General features: G+C 42.5%; 1 protein-coding gene across 1 annotated transcript in view; it reads left to right on the plus strand.

Moving 5' to 3' along the window:
* Window positions 1-18,989, plus strand: part of CDC73 (cell division cycle 73) — a 476,174-nt gene that overhangs the window by 78,919 nt on the left and 378,266 nt on the right. Inside the window, exon 9 of the mRNA XM_030205684.1 lies at window positions 1,323-1,401. Coding sequence (XP_030061544.1) covers window positions 1,323-1,401 — 79 coding nt within the window. The remainder of the gene's footprint in view (window positions 1-1,322; window positions 1,402-18,989) is intronic.

Below are 18,989 nucleotides of genomic sequence, written 5' to 3' on the forward strand. Positions count from 1 at the left end.
CGTTGAGCATTAGGAAGGAGTTCTTCAGCACTGATCTGGCAGTATTTCTCTCTAGCATTGTTCAGTACAGCGCTGGAGTTTTGAGCATCTGCCTAGTAGTGAGATGTTGATAGCTTTGGTGTACACAGCACTCGGTAAGGATGTAGAGTAGAGCTTGGTTTTAGGATTGCTGCTTAGTTGTAAACAAAGTAAAAAGCAGCCATCAAAGAAAAGAATGAATTGATGACTTTCATTTGCATTGCTGTTTAAAATTCATGATGTTTGATATGTAAATTTTTATATAAGCCTGATTCAAAGAGTATTTAAAATAGGCCATGAAAAAGCTTTGACAGTTGAAATACAGTGCCTGGTTTGTGTGGACTGCAACTAGACTGTTTGTTAATAATGTACTTTCAGCCAGAATTTTGCATTTTTATATGCTTGTTTGAAGGGTCAGTTACCTACTGTTTGGTATCTGTTCACCAATGCTTAGTCTGTAGAAGTCTTGCCATCAGTTTATAAATTTTGGTGGTACTGTAATTAATTAAATGATAGTGTTGCTTTGATTATTAGTTGTGCTGAGTGCCAAATCAGGGAAACAGCATAAACTAGTTATGCTGATCAGAATAAATAAAAGCAATTCTTTTTGTGAATTCTGATGACAATTATTTTAGTCATTCTGAGTCTTATATCACTGTATTCTTGGTGTTCATTACACACATCAGATGCAGTGATGTCTCCAAATCTAACTTGTATGCCACCTACTTCCACACCCCTCATGCATCGCAACAGTGGTTCTGGATTTCGCTTTTCTGACCTTTCCAGCCCATCTAGTTTTTAGAATAATCAAAATGTGCCATTTACCTGGTTAATAAACCGGGATGTATGTAAATCTTATGAACAGTTAATTGGAAATGATTAATTGCATTCCATTACTGTAACCTACGTTGTAGTGGAAAGGTGGGTATAGCATCTTGAAATGAACTAACAAGACTGCCTGAAGATCAAAATCCAGAGTTACAATTCCATTGTAATGTGAGAATGGCTACACATGAACATGTGTATGTGATAGTCACTGAGGAGCAAATTCTGAGAAGAGTGACTGTCAGTAAATGGTTTTCCAAGCAATAGCTGGCTCTTAAATTCCACTGCTCACGCATCATCATCCAGCTCACACTGGTTATATTTAATCCCTCACTAGCAGTTGCAAAAGGACTTATGCAGTCCTGATTTAAGTTTTATATTGGCAGGGCTGAAGACAAGAGCAAGACACAAATTCATGATTATCTTTGTTTATTGTCAAAAATGCTAGACTCTGCTCAACTGTGTAAAATCTGTTTCAGGATCCAGCTCTCCGAACCAAGCAACCTATTCCAGCTGCCTACAATCGATATGATCAGGAAAGATTCAAAGCCACAGAAGGTAAGAGGAGTGCTTCAGTTATTGCCTCTCCTGGAATACTTTGCAGTGGGAAAACTTTTAGTTTCTGTATTAAACTTTACATCTGCAAAATACATTTTTTACCATTTTCAAATCATTAGGTTTTTGCTGTGAAACCTTTACATATTCAGACTAGAGGTATGTCTTCCATATAGTAAATGTGCTTTTGTGGCTTGAACCCTGTTCTCTTCAGTCAGACTTTATTTTAATGTAAATTCTTCTTTGTCTGTCTTGAAAGTCTAAGATACACAGAGTAGGGACTTACTTGCCTGTGCCTGTACATTGGCTGTGTATTCTTTGTAGCATTCACTAATTGTTTAACAGTAGTAAGTAGTAATATACTTGTATATTTGAGGTGTCCATTCTTAGAATACAGCTGTTCAATATTCAAGTTATAGTTAAGTGAGAGGAAGCTGTGGTTTGTGTCCTTGCCTCTTCTCACGTTTGTTGAACCTATCCTTGAAAAAGCTGAAACAGGCATTCTAAACAAGGCTTTCTTAGCAAGGGCCACAAATAGAAGTATAATTTATAGGATACTCACCAAGAATATTCATTAGTGGGGGAGTAGGTTTTGGTCACTTGGAGTACAGGCAAGAGAAATTCAGCTCCATATGCTCTATTACTTCAGAGTTGTTCAAAGCAGCAGGAGCAACCCTTGTTGGTGGGAATACTGGTCTGAATGACATCAGAAGACACCAAGCAGTCCTCATTGCAGCATCTGGTTGGGAGAGAGTGGGTGCTGGTCACCTGGAGTACTGGGCTCACTGTGGTGCATAACCGCAGATATGCTTTCAAAGGGGTATGAGCTCAGAAGGAGCAATGCAGAAAAGGCTGAGTAATAGGTTGATTCAAGATGTGCATAGGAAACAGAAGGGTCGCGGAGCCTTTTTCTGCATTGCCCCCCTCTGGAGTTCTTAGCCTGTTTCACTTTGTAGCGAATGCTAAAGTTCAGAGCTCAGCTTAAAATCCATTCTCTCAGCTGTGTTTGCCTGCATATTTTAAGATAACATTTACTTAATTTGTTACTTTTGAAAATCAGGTCTGTTGGCAGATATTAAGGATCAATGTAGGAGGAGTGGCCTAGTGGTTAGAGCACTGGTCTTGCAATCCAGAGGTGGCTGGTTCAAATCCCGCTGCTGCTCCTTGTGATCTTGGGCAAGTCACTTAACCCTCCATTGCCTTAGGTACAAACTTAGATTGTGAGCCCTCCTGGGACAGAGAAATATCCAGAGTACCTGAATGTAACTCACCTTGAGCTACTACTGAAAAAGGTGTGAGCAAAATCTTAATAAATAAATTAAATAAATCCTCAGAGACTTTGCGCAGAAAAAGGGTTCTCAAGTACACAGGGATGTGGACTGAAGCCACAAGCATGCATCTGTCTTGTAGCCCTGGGGGCAGATGCACAAAGCTTACAGTGCTGGGAACTTTTGTTTAGCAGCTGCTGAGAACCCCATGCAAATGTATTGCAATGAGCTTATTGGTATTCTAATGAGAATTCTGGAGATGCACTGCTCCAGAGTGCCTATCTCTAATGAGCAAATTTTACGGCTGCTCTGGAGCTGTGTGAGACAATGAAGTACAAGCAGGCAGCTACAAATGGAATTTTGAAAGGGGAATGAGGGTCTGGAGGCGGTCCACTGGACCACCAAGGTTTTTTGTTCAAGCTGTTAAATTTAAACAGCGACCAATGCACAAAGGGGGATTGGTTCATCTCATTTGCATGTGATCCCCTTTATCTATTGGCAGCTGTTTGTGACTCAGTAAGTTTTACGGCTACCATTGTGTATCAGGCCCCTCGTATTATTGCTCATTTGAGCAAGTGATCCTACACTGCTTTAGGAGTTAAAACATGTTTTTTCATGAGACTAGTTCCCTCAGGTGTGGTAGATCAGAGGTAGGATTGATTTTCCTGCTTTGTAGTGATTCTTATGCTGTATTAACTCATAAGAACATATCTCCCCTTTTGAGCTTGTGTGTACATTTTGTTGCTGATATATTGATTGACAGTTATAGATCTTTTATGCGTGTGACATTACTGACTGAAGAAATACCTGGGTACTGCATCAGTGTATTCATAATAGTAGTTGTTCTCATTAGGTCAGAGCGCATAACTCTGTATTGCACTTAGTTTGACTTCTGTAAGTGGTAATGTTACTAAGATTAGATGACTTAGAGTCTGAATTTGCATCTCTGCTTCCCAGATATTTTTTTTTTGTTTTTCATTCCTCTGTAGAGCATTTATGTTTCTGCTTTGATATCTGCCTCTGTGTATTGATGGTCCATTTGTCTGTGGGGGTGGGGGTGGGGGGGAAGCCTGTGGATCCTTCAGTCATAACATTTCAAGTCCCATTAGCATCATTCAGTTTGTGCTTATCCAAGTCAGAATTGGAAAGAATCCTCACTTTAGGTTTGCAATAAATTAATGAATGTTGTATGACAATACTTTGTTGGATAGCTTTCAGTGCATGTAGATTTCAATTGACCCACAATTTCTAAGAGAAGAAAACAATCCAGTAGTATACAATACAGCTCCCCTGTACTTCAAGCAACAACTCCCTAAGATGACTGATACCAGTGAACCTCTAACTTTTTAATAACAAACTTTGAAGAAGAAACCATCAGTAATTATACAATGCAGCTGTATCATTGCTGCTAATAGGCATGCAATATGCTATATTTTACAGCTCATTTGGGGCTCTCAACAGTTTCAATTGCTAATTCATCATGGATCTCTAATCCCCTTAAGAAACGTACTAACTTGTTTATCAACTTATGTTCAAAAAATTCAACAGTGTGGCAGTGCAAAAATCAAAGATGGAAATGATAAAAGCATATCAATAATAAATATACATAGAATTTTATTCATGCAAATAACAATCTCCTTGCATCGCCCAGCACTGGCTGTGTTTCGCCCAAAAAGGGCTGCCTTGGGCTACAAAACAGTAAATTAAATTAAAAACACAAATTAGTAAAAACAGACATAATACAAAATCAATAAACAATTAAAATAAGCTTAATATAGAATAAATAATAGACAATAAATATAATAATAAGCTTAATGCAATATCTAATATGTATTTTAACATGTCTTATGGTTATTTGTATATATTGTTTTTATTATTATTCCGGCACTCCTGGATCACCTCTGGAACCTATTTTAAAAATCGGCATTACGTTGGCCACCCTTCAATCTTCCAGTACCATGCTTGATTGTAAAGATTGTCGTCGGGTCTTTGCCAAGCTTCAAAATGACTGACTGAAATCCCCGCCTCATGCATACTAGGAGGGAGAGAATGGCCCAAGAAACAATCATTACCTACCCTCCGCAGGAGAGGGGTCAAGTCCTGGGCAAAGATCTTATAGAATGTGGCTGTATATCCATCTACTCCTGGGGCTTCCCCCCCCCCCACTTAAGACCCTTGATCACCCTTAAGATCTCTTCAGAAGTTATCGGGAACTCTACCCATCCCGCACAGTAACAGACAACTCCTTAAGCTCAATATCTGCTAGGTACACTTTAATCCTTATTGATGGGACCTCCACCCCCCTGGATTATAAATTGGTGTAAAACTGAACAAATTGCTCTCTAATCTCCCCATCCAAAAAGAAAAGAGCGTCGCTAGGCCCTTTAATCTTAGCAATGGTGAATGCAGACTGGCGCCTCCTAAGACAACGGGCCAACATTCTCCCCGCCTTATTGCTAAATTCAAAAAATTTTTGTATCTATGAAACTCCATCTGATCCACCTGAAGCCTCTGCAACTCTAGCCTACATGCCAAGAGCTGGGGTAGTATGTTGGGATCCTTGTGCCCCACTTTATAAGATAACCTCTCACCACTACCTTAAGAGCATCCCAGAGGATGCCATCAGTGACCCCGCCAGTGTCATTAAGTTCAAAGTAATTTTTGATGACCTCGCGTATCTCCTTACAAACTTCCACATCCCCCAAAATGGATTCATTCAACCTCCAAAAAGTATGTTGATCCTTCCCGCCAAGGCCAAGCAAATAAACCCACACAGGGGCATGGTCAGAAGCATGAATACTCTCAATATCAGTGATTTGTACCTGACCCCACAAGGAGCGGCTGCTCCAGAGGGCGTCAATCCGCGTATAAACCTGTCGAGCATGTGAATAAAAGGAGTAAGTACGCTGCCCCGGATGTTGCAATCTCCTAACATCAAGCAGATCGAGATCATTAGGTAAATGTACAAGTTTCTCTCTATGTGCCTTACCACTGCCCCCTACCCCCCTCCCCAGATTGGTCCAAAGGTGATAGGGTGGAATTAGTCGCCTCCGATTATCACTCACCCAGCAGCAAATTGAGAAAGGGGTACCTGCAATGATTCAAAAAATTCACTCTGTTTCACATTAGGAGCATATAGATTAACAATAGTGACACTTTGATTGTACAGAGAACCCTTCACTGCAATACATCTGCCCAAGTCGTCAAAAACTACATTCACCTTAATAAAGGGAATCCCAGCCCGAATATATATCACTAGGCCCCTCGTTCCCCCCCCTCTAGGGTCTGCAAGCGTATAACACCCACTGTACTCTGCGATGAAGCAGTAAGGCATCCTTCTTAATATGGGTTTCCTGGAGCAATACTACATCCCATTTAAGACGCCTCAACTCACGGAAAATAATACTCCTTTTACCTGGATCATTTAACCTATTAACATCCCAAGAACCCGCCCCAATCCCCCCTGCAGCTGACTAGGTCCACTTCCAGCCATCTAAATCCCCGAGGAAGTGTGCCATCGCCGGAGGCAAGCACACTCTCTCTCAACAGTACGCCCCACCATCCCAGATAAGTTTAGTGTAACATAAATCACATCAACTATACCAACCCCAAACTTTCCGTTCCTCACTCTCTCATCATGCACACACAATTCCATTATCGACCCCCCCCCCCCCCCCACACTAAGTTTCACCTAATGACCCTCCCTGGACTAATCAATTGTATTACACACCTTATAATCTCCTATGAAGTTACACAGAAATTATCATTTTAGGATTTAACAGACTCAGAATCAGAGTATTGGCACCTTGCCCAGGCTGAGTATCAGGGGCAGAGCGCTTCCTACCCCCTCGAACCCACTGCACTTTTCATGTGAGGTGGCCGGACCTGGACTGGAGCTGCTGACTACTGCAGGAAGGTCAGAACATCCCAGCTCTGAGAGGGCCTTCCACGCCCCTGCAACAGTTCGAACTCTCCATGATTGAGCGCTGACAGAAATTTGCACTCCAAAAGGATAAAGCCAGTGATATCTTAGACCCGCCTTTTGCAAGTAGGTAGTCACTTCACGGAAGCCTTTTCGACGCTGGAGAGTCATCTTGGCCAAATCTTGAAATATCTTAACTTTACAATTATTCCAGGATATATCATCCAAAGAACGGGCCTTTTTCCACACTGTATCTTTCTCTGCATAATCATGAAAATACGCGATGATATCTTGAGGCAAAGAGTTCCTTTGAGGTACCAAAACTATGATGGGCTCTGTCCAAGGCAATAGAGACAAACCTTGCATCTCCTGATTCAGCTTCACTGGGGTTCAAAAGTGAGGCACATATCTCTTTCACCACTTGTACACCATCCTTAAACTGGTCCTCCTCAGGCACCTTTAAAAACGCAAATTACAGTGTCTGGACCTGTTCTCCGAGTCCTCCAGCACCAATTCCATGTCTACCTGCATTTGTCGTTCCTTTTTAAGTTCCATCTGTAATGTTTGCAGGTCCTCAGAAAAAGCATCCATCCATTCCATTAATTTGGTCTAATCGACTCCCAGCTTCTCTGACCTCCTCCCGTATTTCTGAAACCGCTGCCTGTATCACTTTGCGAACCGCAGCCATTTCAAATTTAAGTTCCTTGAACCAGCGAGCAACATCGCACTTGGTAAATTCAGTATCACTGTCCATCAGCTTCGCGTGGTCTGGGTCGGAGTCAGAGTTCTCTGTCATCTTGGCTTCATCCGTCCCCGCCTTCTGCATCGCGCTTGACTCAGATTCGTGTTTCTCAGCCGTAAACATAAATTTGGCCAGCTTCTTCTGTGCTTCCATACCTCAGGGTGCTTCAGAAGATGTCAAGAACGGAAAACAGCGAATATTTCTTGGGCGTATCGCTAATTACAAGTCCCTCTCCAGCGGAGCTCGGGAGTCAAGCAGCCATCTCACTGCGATGATGTCACTTCCTCCGCATTTAAAATTAATTTAAGAAACTATTTCTTCACTTGTAGTTAAACTCTGGAATTCATTGCCAGAGAATGTGGTAAACTGCATAGCAAGTTTAAAGTTTTTTTGAGAAGCTCCTAAAAGAACAGTATTCAGAATGGTGAGGTGGACTTGGGGTTAAATCCACTGCTTATTTTTGAGATAAGCAGCATAAAATCTGTTCTACTCTTTTGAGATCTTGCCAGATATATGTGCCATGTATATATATGATGTGGATTGGCCACTGTTGGAAGCAGAATACTGGGCTTCTTTAGTTGGTCACAGGATGGTGATGCTTGTGCACTTATCTCAGGCAGTGAAACTCTTGACACATGCCTGTCACTGCAACCACCTGACCTAGGAAACCAACCCCATTGTCCTTCCATTGATGAAAATGCCCCCCCCCCCCCCCAAAAAAAAAAAAAAAAAAAAATTTGTCATGACTTTTAGATTACACCAAAGATCATTTGGGTCAGAGGTAGGTGCTTCTAATTTTGTTGGTGAATGAGATTTTCCTATTTACATAAGTACATAAGTAGTGCCATACTGGGAAAGACCAAAGGTCCATCTAGCCCAGCATCCTGTCACCGACAGTGGCCAATCCAGGTCAAGGGCACCTGGCACGCTCCCCAAACGTAAAAACATTCCAGACAAGTTATACCTAAAAATGCGGAATTTTTCCAAGTCCATTTAATAGCGGTCTATGGACTTGTTCTTTAGGAATCTATCTAACCCCTTTTTAAACTCCGTCAAGCTAACCGCCCGTACCAAGTTCTCCGGCAACGAATTCCAGAGTCTAATTACACGTTGGGTGAAGACAAATTTTCTCCGATTCGTTTTAAATTTACCACACTGTAGCTTCAACTCATGCCCTCTAGTCCTAGTATTTTTGGATAGCGTGAACAGTCGCTTCACATCCACCCGATCCATTCCACTCATTATTTTATACACTTCTATCATATCTCCCCTCAGCCGTCTCTTCTCCAAGCTGAAAAGCCCTAGCCTTCTCAGCCTCTCTTCATAGGAAAGTCGTCCCATCCCCACTATCATTTTCGTCGCCCTTCGCTGTACCTTTTCCAATTCTACTATATCTTTTTTGAGATACGGAGACCAGTACTGAACACAATACTCCAGGTGCGGTCGCACCATGGAGCGATACAACGGCATTATAACATCCGCACACCTGGACTCCATACCCTTCCTAATAACACCCAACATTCTATTCGCTTTCCTAGCCGCAGCAGCACACTGAGCAGAAGGTTTCAGTGTATCATCGACGACGACACCCAGATCCCTTTCTTGATCCGTAACTCCTAACGCGGAACCTTGCAAGACGTAGCTATAATTCGGGTTCCTCTTACCCACATGCATCACTTTGCACTTGTCAACATTGAACTTCATCTGCCACTTGCACGCCCATTCTCCCAGTCTCGCAAGGTCCTCCTGTAATCGTTCACATTCCTCCTGCGACTTGACGACCCTGAATAATTTTGTGTCATCGGCGAATTTAATTACCTCACTAGTTATTCCCATCTCTAGGTCATTTATAAATACATTAAAAAGCAACGGACCCAGCACAGACCCCTGAGGGACCCCACTAACTACCCTCCTCCACTGAGAATACTGGCCACGCAATCCTACTCTCTGCTTCCTATCTTTCAACCAGTTCTTAATCCATAATAATACCCTACCTCCGATTCCATGACTCTGCAATTTCTTCAGGAGTCTTTCGTGCGGCACTTTGTCAAACGCCTTCTGAAAATCCAGATATACAATATCAACCGGCTCCCCATTGTCCACATGTTTGCTTACCCCCTCAAAAAAATGCATTAGATTGGTGAGGCAAAACTTCCCTTCACTAAATCCGTGCTGACTTTGTCTCATCAGTCCATGTTTTTGTATATGCTCTGCAATTTTATTCTTAATAATAGCCTCCACCATCTTGCCCGGCACCGACGTCAGACTCACCGGTCTATAATTTCCCGGATCTCCTCTGGAACCCTTCTTAAAAATCGGAGTAACATTGGCTACCCTCCAGTCTTCCGGTACTACACTCGATTTTAGGGACAGATTGCATATTTCTAACAGTAGCTCCGCAAGTTCATTTTTTAGTTCTATTAATACTCTGGGATGAATACCATCAGGTCCCGGTGATTTACTACTCTTCAGCTTGCTGAACTGACCCATTACATCCTCCAAGGTTACAGAGAATTTGTTTAGTTTCTCCGACTCCCCCGCTTCAAATATTCTTTCCGGCACCGGTGTCCCCCCCCAAATCCTCCTCGGTGAAGACCGAAGCAAAGAATTCATTTAATTTCTCCGCTACGGCTTTGTCCTCCTTGATCGCCCCTTTAACACCATTTTCGTCCAGCGGCCCAACCGACTCTTTGGCCGGTTTCCTGCTTTTAATGTATCTAAAAAAAATTTTACTATGTATTTTTGCTTCCAACGCTAATTTCTTCTCAAAGTCCTTTTTTGCCCTCCTTATCTCCGCTTTGCATTTGGCTTGGCATTCCTTATGATCTATCCTGTTACTTTCAGTTGGTTCTCTTCTCCACTTCCTGAGTCATTGCACATTACAGATGCTGCCTCTGCTGCTAATGGAGGACCTGATGCATGCAGACAAGATGCTGGGCTGTTATCTATGGACAGCCAGGTAGCCAAGGATTACTCTGCAGAGCCTTATGCACAGCTAGTAAGAGGGAGATATTCTGCTTCCGATCTGGGAGACTCATAACTAGGCTTGTATTCTATGTTACACAAGGGACTGGTTGTATGACATAGATCAATTTACCTCCCTCTGTCATTTGAGAAGGCTATGGTCACTGCCTTGAACTTGTTATATGGAATATATTTGTGTAGAAAGACAGGGGCTTGCAAGCAAACAGAATTCCACTGAGGGCCTCTTGATATTATGCATGTAGGTTGATGCGACAAACCTTTTCAAATCTTGTGGTAACTAGCCTGCCAAAAATTTAAAATGTTCCCTCTGCCCGCTATACAAAATAGATTCTCTCTCTCAGTTTACAAAATCTCAAATTCAAAAAAAACCTTTTGTCACATTGTCCACGGGGACCCTTCCTCGTATCTGATGTTCTGAATCATTGTCCGCATAATAGCTGATAGACAATCCACCATAATCTTTGTTAGCAACTTGATGTCTGTGTTTAATACAGATGGGCGTTGACTTTTTCTTAATTTAAAAACTATTTATTCTGGTTTCCTTTGTCTAATACAGCATTGGTTTAAAGATCTGTAACCAGTGTGACATGTATGCAATAATAGACTAATTAAGTGGTGGGGGGGGGGGGGGGGAAGAGAAACCATTGCACATCACTGTAGATGGGAGTAGAAGGCAGAACAAGGTAGGATAGGATTTTGAGATACATGGGGAACGTTTTTGGAATTTACTCACCCAGGGATTAGTGTGTATGTATGCAATGAGGGGATAATGGATAACTTGAAGATTTTTCTGATCCTATTTACCAAACTGTATTAATGCTAATTCAAGTGTTTAATACACATTAACTCACATTAGATGTTTGTGGTGATAGTTTTTGCAAATTCATTATCTAAAATGAACTGCATTTCACGTAAATGTAAAGCAGCTCATGAAAAATGCAGCTTAGCACAAATGACACTGCCTAATGCGATTTTGTGCTAACTCACCAGGACTGTGAAGTAACTTCCTCAAACAGTATAGTTTAGTCCAGTGTTTCCCAAGTCAGTCTTGGAGTACCCCTTTGCGAGTTAGTTTTTCAGGATATTCACAATATGCATGAGATTGATGTGCATACACTGCATCTGTTGTAGGCAGATCTTTCATGCATATTCATCATGGATATTCTGAAAACCTGACTGTCAAAGGGGTACTCGAGGACAGACTTGGGAAATACTGGTTTAGTCCGTCACCTGACAGGAAAAATTTGTGCTTGCCAATGTAGTTGGCCTCAGAGGCTCTAAGCCAGCATTTCCCAAACTGTGCGCCATAGCAAAGTCACAGGGGTGCTGTGGAGGGAACTGGTAGATTCACGCACAGCCGCAGTGAATCCTGGACCCCGCCACGCTGGAGGTTTAGAAGGCTGCAAGGGAGCAGCGAATCCTGCCCCCCTCATCCTCCCACTGCTGGAGAATGATGGGAGGCAGTAGAAATGTTCCCAGCAGCGATTCCAACATGCTGCTGATCTGGGGGCAGGACGCTGCAGAGAGGAGGCTTCTGGGTTAGTGGTTTGTGGGTAGGGTGAGGGAGGGAAGCAGAGATGCTGAATGGGGGGGGGGGGGAGGGGGCAGAGTTTGTTGGAGTGGAGGGGGAGGAAGGGAGAGATGTAGCAAAAGGGTGGTGAGGGGGCGGGGAGAAATCTTGTATATGGGGTTCGAGGGGAGGGAGAAATGTTGGACATATGGGTGGAGGGAGAGATGTTGGGCATGATGAAGGGGTGGAAGGGAGAGATGGTGCGTGAGATGTTGAACCTGGAGCATAAGGGAGGGGGGGGAGAGAGAGAGTGAAATAGTGGTGGTCAGTGAGAGAAGGAGAGCAGACACTGGATGGAAAGGGGGAAGAGGAGGGGGACATTTTTGAGAATGCTAGCGTTGGTGACTGAAGCATGCCACCAATTTGCTCTGGAGCTCGGGCCTCGGGCAGTGGACCTCTTCAGCTGGCAGGGCTTGGGCATCCCCGCCAGCAAAGGTAGGACTCAATACTGTCGGCACCATCAACAGGGGTGCCGCGACCTGAGAAAGTTTAGGAACCCCACTGCTCTAAGCGTTTCTTGTTCCCCTCCTTGAGTACTGGAAAACACTTTATATAGTGAACAGAAGCTAAACAGTTACTTGGATACGTAGTCTCCTTGTTTATAGTAAACATCTTAACATAACAGTCCTCTTCATCCCTGTCCCCCCACCCATATTGAATATCACTCTGCTACTACTGCTGCTCATAATAGTACATAGCACTCAATTTTACCTGCGACTCATGCAAACAACCTCATTATTAGCACTCCTCTTTCCAATATTCATTCTTGCCCAACTCAAATGTCCCAGATACTCAGAGTTCATAAGACATCCTCTCTGTATTACTGTTGTTGAAAAGATGAAGGGTCACCATCCTAAACAGGAACTCTAACAGGCTAGGCTTTCTCGCTTCTCCATGCAGAGGCAATTCCACATGTAGCCCCAATGTACTCTTTATTAACCCTCATCAACTCTGGAGGTTTATAATGGAGTAAGAAAAATATTTGATCTCTTATTATAATACTTTCTATAAGCGATGCCATGAACTAGTGGCAGACTAAAAATACTTTTTTTCATATTTGGCTGAAACTGTCTGAAAGCTTTCGGCCAAAACCAGAACTTAATTTGGTTGTGTGACCTATTGAAGGCCGCTGGGGATTGTCAGAGCTTGCAGTCTGCATCCCTCTGTTAAACCTACAGTATCCAAGCCAGAATATAATAATTTAAATAATGAAAGACCACATTTTACCACCAAGCTAAATGGCTTCCATACACATGGACTGCAGCTAATGAAAGCCACGGTACTTTTACAGTGTCTGATGTGCCGCACTTGAGTGACAGCTGACATAACTCCAGTCTAATTCCTTAGGAACTTATACCAAATTTGCAGACATAAATTCCTGCAAAACTTTATCACGTGTTTATTTTGAGCATTCTATTTATTTATCATATAAATTATTATTCAAGATCAAAACTGTATTACTTGCAGTCACAGTACAAAAAATAAATTCAGAGTAGCCCCTTTTCCAGAACTACTTTACAGTCCTTGTGGTCTATTCGTGTAGTCAGGGCAAGACTGATGCCCCAGTCATGGCAGCCATTTTGAGAACAGAGCCAGAATGACCTGTTCCTCTGATCCTATTTCCACCCATCTACTCAGCTGTATCACTCCTACTGTCATCACTTCTGTCTGTCATATCCTCAATCTTTCACTTTCCACTGCAACTGTTCCTGATGCCTTGAAACATGCTGTAGTTACACCACCACTCAAAAAACCTTCATTGGACCCTACCCGTCCTTCCAACTATATCGCTCCTTCTCCCTTTCCTATCCAAGATAATTGAACATTCTATTCACAGCCGTTGTTTTGACTTTTTTTTTTTCTTCATCTTTAGCTATTCTTGGTCCACTTCAATCTTTCTTTCGCCCTCTATATTCATCTGCAACAGCCCGTGCTAAAGTCTCGAATGACCTGTTCTTGACCAGATCCAAAGGTCTATCCTAATCCTTCTCAGTCTTATCTGCTGCTTTTGATGCTGTTGATCACCTACTCCTTGATATGCTTGGATTTCAGGGCTCTTTTTTTTTTTTTCTTGGTTTTCTCCTTATCTCTCCGGTTGTACTTTTAGTGTATGTTCTGGTGGATACTACTCCACTTCTGTTCCACTATCAGTCAGTGTACCTTGGGGCTGTGACTTGGGACCTCTTCTTTTCTCCATCTATACTTCTTCCCTTGGTGCTCTGATCTTCTCCCATGGTTTTCAGTATCACCTTTATGCTGATGATTCCCAGATCTATCACTGCACTCTAGAAATTTCAGCAAGTCTTAGCCTGCCTGTCTGACGCTCCCTGGATGTCTCACGGCCATCTGAAATTGGAACATGGCTAAGACTGTGCTTCTTACTTGTCCCTTTAAATACACCTTCTATTCTCTATCTCTGTGGATGATGCTCTCATCTTCCCTGTGTCATTAGCTCATAATCTTTCTTTGACTCCTCTCTCTTTCTCTGCACATATCCAACAGACTGCTAAAACCTGTCATTTCTTTCTAATATCACAAAAATTGTCCCTTCCTTTCTGAGCACGTTACCAAAATCCTTATCCACACTCTCATCACCGCACACGTACACTAATGCAACGTGCTTCTTACAGGTCTCCTACTAAGCCATATCTCTCCCTTTCAATCTGTTCAAAATTCTGCAGCAAGACATATTCCGCCAGTGTCGCTATGCTCACGTTGGCCCTCTCCTCTTGATTGGCTCCTTATCTGTTTCTGCATAGAGTTCAAACTCCTCTTATTGACTTGCAAGTGCATTCACTCTTCAGCTCCTCTCTTATCTCTCCCTACACTCCTCCTTGGGAACTCTGTTCATCGGGTAAATCTCTTATCTGTACCCTTCTCCTCCACTGCCAACTCCTCTGTTCTGTTATCTTCTGCACCATACTGGGACATAGACTGTAGAGATCTGCCTATCCCTGTCTTTATGTTCCCAACCACTGGAGTTGCCTTCAAAGCCCTCTCCAGCCTGTCCCAATCTCATATAGTGGAAACAAACTGTAGAAGTTTGCCTGGCATTGGCCTTAGTTCCTCACAGCCAGTGTCGCCATTTAAGCACCACTCAACAGTCATGAAAAGAGGAGCCAAGTTTTGCCTCTCTTGCACCAACATCTTTCATGTACAGACTTTTATACATTTTTTTAATTTAACTTTTCTGGTATCACATACTGCTTGTAGCTATTCTCTACAAGGAGGGAAGAGAGCAAATTTTTTTGATGTATTCTTATGTTTAATCTTCCATTCCTCATCCAGTAAAGGCTCCTCCAGATCATGCTCCCAGTTTCATTTACCTAGGCTTATCCCACATCATCTTCTCCAATAATGAGTACATTTTTGAGGTTAAACCCTTGTTACCTAAGAGCATAGGCACCAACATTTCAAAATGATTGGGTTTACCAAACACAGTATAACTTATTCCCTACTGGATACAATGGTAGCAGCTTGCTCTGTGCTCGGTACCCAAAGAGCTGGCTCATACGCCATGACATCTAACATAAGTTTTTTAAAGTATTAGATCTTTTCTCAAGTCCCGCTTTTATCCCCCTTGGAAGTAAGATAAAGCCTACACTCAATGTTCTTGGCAGTGCCTGTGACAGTGGCTCAAAGTTCTGTTGCTGTCTGACAGCTTCTTTTACTGCACTATATAGCTGACTCAGTGCAGGCTCTGGTTTTCCTCAACTGGTGGGGCTTGGGGATACCCACCAGCTAAGGTATTTTTTTAAATATTGGTGGGGGTCAAGGGAAAGAAGAAGAAAGGAAAGACAAGAGGAAATAGGGTGATTGGTGCCTAGTGACCTCTTATGATGAGCATTGGGAATTCCTCCCCCCCCCCCCCCACCATATAAAAATAAATTAATTTCTTGTCACACCACTACTTGAGTATCTTCTCTCACTCTTCTCCCCCCCCCCCCTTTTGCACAGAATAATCACTTGGCATTGACAACTCTATTTTTAGTTCCACTCTCTTCACCACTATGTCCAGTTTTCTTGTATTAAGCTTTTTATTAGTTGGCATGGGAATGTCCCAGATGATCATAACTTCTTCATCTGTAATTTTCTTTAGGATTGCAATCCCAATGATTTTCTGGTAGGATTTTGTACTTTTAGTTTCCAGTGGATGAGAGATGCCACCTTATTGTGCCTTTCTGGGTAGAAAGTCCCCCCCCCCCCCCCCCCCAATCTGAATTTGTCAGCTAACAGAGATGAGAATTGGCTTCCATCTTGCTTACAGAATCTATGTTGGTCCCGTCCCCCCGCCTGAAGCACTCATCCATTTTCTGTATGTTTCATTGTACTTTCCCACCCCCTCTTTTTTCTGTGAAGTAGAAAAGTAGAACTGCACAAGATTATCAGAGCTTCTTGCCTTTTACTTTACACTGAAGACATTTTATTGGAGAGTGGAGGTCAGCCAAAGAAACTGAGTAGGCAACTTAGACATCTGAGATACATGGGATCTCTCGGCTGTGTTGGAATGGGTATGTGTGATTTTGGAAGTAGTATACAACATTCTAATAGTTATAACAGTTATCCATAGCAAGCAATGGAAGTGCTTTGTTAAATAGAGACTCTTCTGAAAATAATGACTTGATTTTTCTAAGGGCTGTATGGTTGTCTGTTGCTGCCATATTCGAAGTTTCTATTTTTCTATTAACACATGCCAGCTTTGAATTTCTGGTCTTTTTGGAGAGTCTGTTGCAGACTTCCAGTATGTTGGCATGCATAAGACTTTCACCTTGATTTACCTGTTCTAGCTATCTCTTCCAGTTGGACAACAGTCTCACTAGCTTGAAAGCTATTTGAACAGCAAAGTTTGATGGTAAGCTATATGGAGTGAGGGGGCCTTGGATTGAACAAAAGTATGGGACTTTATATGTTTACCTAGGAAAGAGACAGCAAACTGGCATGAATAAGGAGTGCTCATCCTACAAGTGATTAAATTGCTGTGACTCAGGTGAGAGGGGCCAGTTGGTTTTAATCTGCTGTAAAAAAGTTACAATTTTAATATATTTCATTAGAATTTACTATGATGTAGGAGTGTTTCAGAGTAACAAAGTTTGGATCACAAAATGTCTTCTCGGGGTAAGGTGTTAAGAAGACAAATTGGAGTAGCTAGAGGTGAACAGTTTCCATTATATGCATCTATCATGGCTCCCAAACAGAATTCAAAGCATCCACTCTGTGGTTTTATTTCTTTTGATGCAATTGATATTTTGTTTATTAAAACAACCCTTTATTTTTCCAATAACCTTTCCCCCTCCCCCCTTTAAATTTTTACTTGGTACCAATTGGTTTTTTTTTCTTAGATGCTGAAGAGTATAATACTCCATTTTGATGCATCTTCTTCTCTCCATTAAAAATGAGTTGATATGTGCCATGACCTGCTGTGAGATGAAAAGGTTTTTTGAAGCTTTACCCCCAACCAAGCTGTCATGCTGGGGCTAGGTTAATTGAAAAATGCATAGAGTAATTTGTTACAGAAGCTTCATATCTTTTAGACATATAGTATATCAGCATTTAGGATATATATGTGCAGCAAGCATTTTTTTTAAATGTATGCTTTTCAAGCTCTGTTGCAGCTTTCAACGACAGCTGAATAACCAGACTTCAACCATATCAGTTTACATGTGTTTTTATGCACTTGCATGCTTGTAGTGCTCTCAGATGAGAGAAGAGATTAAAACAAATGTTCTTTTAAAATGTTTATAAGACAACACAGGTTTTGTAATGACGTGTGATTCATTAATCCCTTATGCATATAGATATTTTATTATTTTTAAGGTTATACAATGTTACTGCTCCACTGGGGACCCAAAGTGGATTGTATTATGGACGACACACTGAATAGAATAGGAGACAAAGTGGAACCCCTGTAGGATCCACATTTCATATGCCAGCTTACCAAAATCTTGGTAAACACTTTTTCCATTTGAAAAGGCTGCACATATTTCTCCAAAGATAGGCAGGCCAGATGTATTCTCACATGTGAGTGATGATATCCAGCGGAGCCCAGTGTGGACGCGGCCTAGCACGCGTAGTTTTAAGAAAGTTCTGGTAGCGACCCATCGTACGTGTGCAGGTGCCTTCCTGCCCGAAATGCGAGCACGGGTATCCAAGTCTCTTTTCCTTGGAACATTTTTGTGGTCTCCCTTCAGCATGTATTTCTTTTGACTTTATAATGCCTTCCCGTGTGGATTTAGTGCTTATTTTGCATTTTCCCCAGTGCATTGAGTCCAGCAGGAGAAACCTTTTGACTCCTCCATCATTGGCACTGGAAGCATAGACCTCTGCCCAAACTACCTCTACCACTGGAAGTTTGCCAGCATTGGAGGTCTCCACCTCCCTCAACATTAGGTGCAGATGGCAGGCCCTGGGAGTAGTCAGCTGACACAGAGGACATATACGGGTTTGTTGTCCTCTTCAGCACCGAGGGATCTCGATGCTTTGTGTTGAGGGAGGCCTAAGAAGCATCGTATTGGTCCTCATCGATGCACGGTGCTAGGAGCACTGGGGCATTGGAGTCGGTCCCCAAGAAGTGTTGGTACCGGGAGGATCACTGCTCCCTCTTTAGTGGAAATGCCGGTGCTCCACTCTATGGGCAGTCAGGCTTCCGTTTCTGGTATGACATGGACTTCTTTCCAAGTTGTCTCTGACCTGGCTCCTCAGCTTTTGCTAATGCCTCCTCTTGATGAACCTTACTGGGCCATGCTCAGGAAGCAGCTGGCACATGTTGTTGCTGCACTGTGCTCAGGCATCACCTTCAGCTCCTTCCTGAGATCCAGGTTTTGCCTGTGGAGTGGTCTTCAACACTGGCACCTCTATAGGTATTGACGTTAACCCATGCAGCTCTACCCGTGACATCGGGAGAGGAAACTTCACTGGAGTCGGAGGGCAGGGCTGATCTGGAATCCATTGTTCTTGTCGCTTCTACATACTGCAATGCTGACAAAATTGATGCAAGGATCAAATCCTGCAAGGGCAAACTTGCTCCTCAAATTTTTTAACTGATATGACTGAATCAGTAAGTCTTCCAGTGAAACCCAGGGAGGCAGCAGATGCAAATTTGACTTT

This window comes from Microcaecilia unicolor, chromosome 6 (genome assembly GCF_901765095.1).
Source record: "Microcaecilia unicolor chromosome 6, aMicUni1.1, whole genome shotgun sequence".
Lineage (NCBI taxonomy): Eukaryota > Metazoa > Chordata > Amphibia > Gymnophiona > Siphonopidae > Microcaecilia > Microcaecilia unicolor.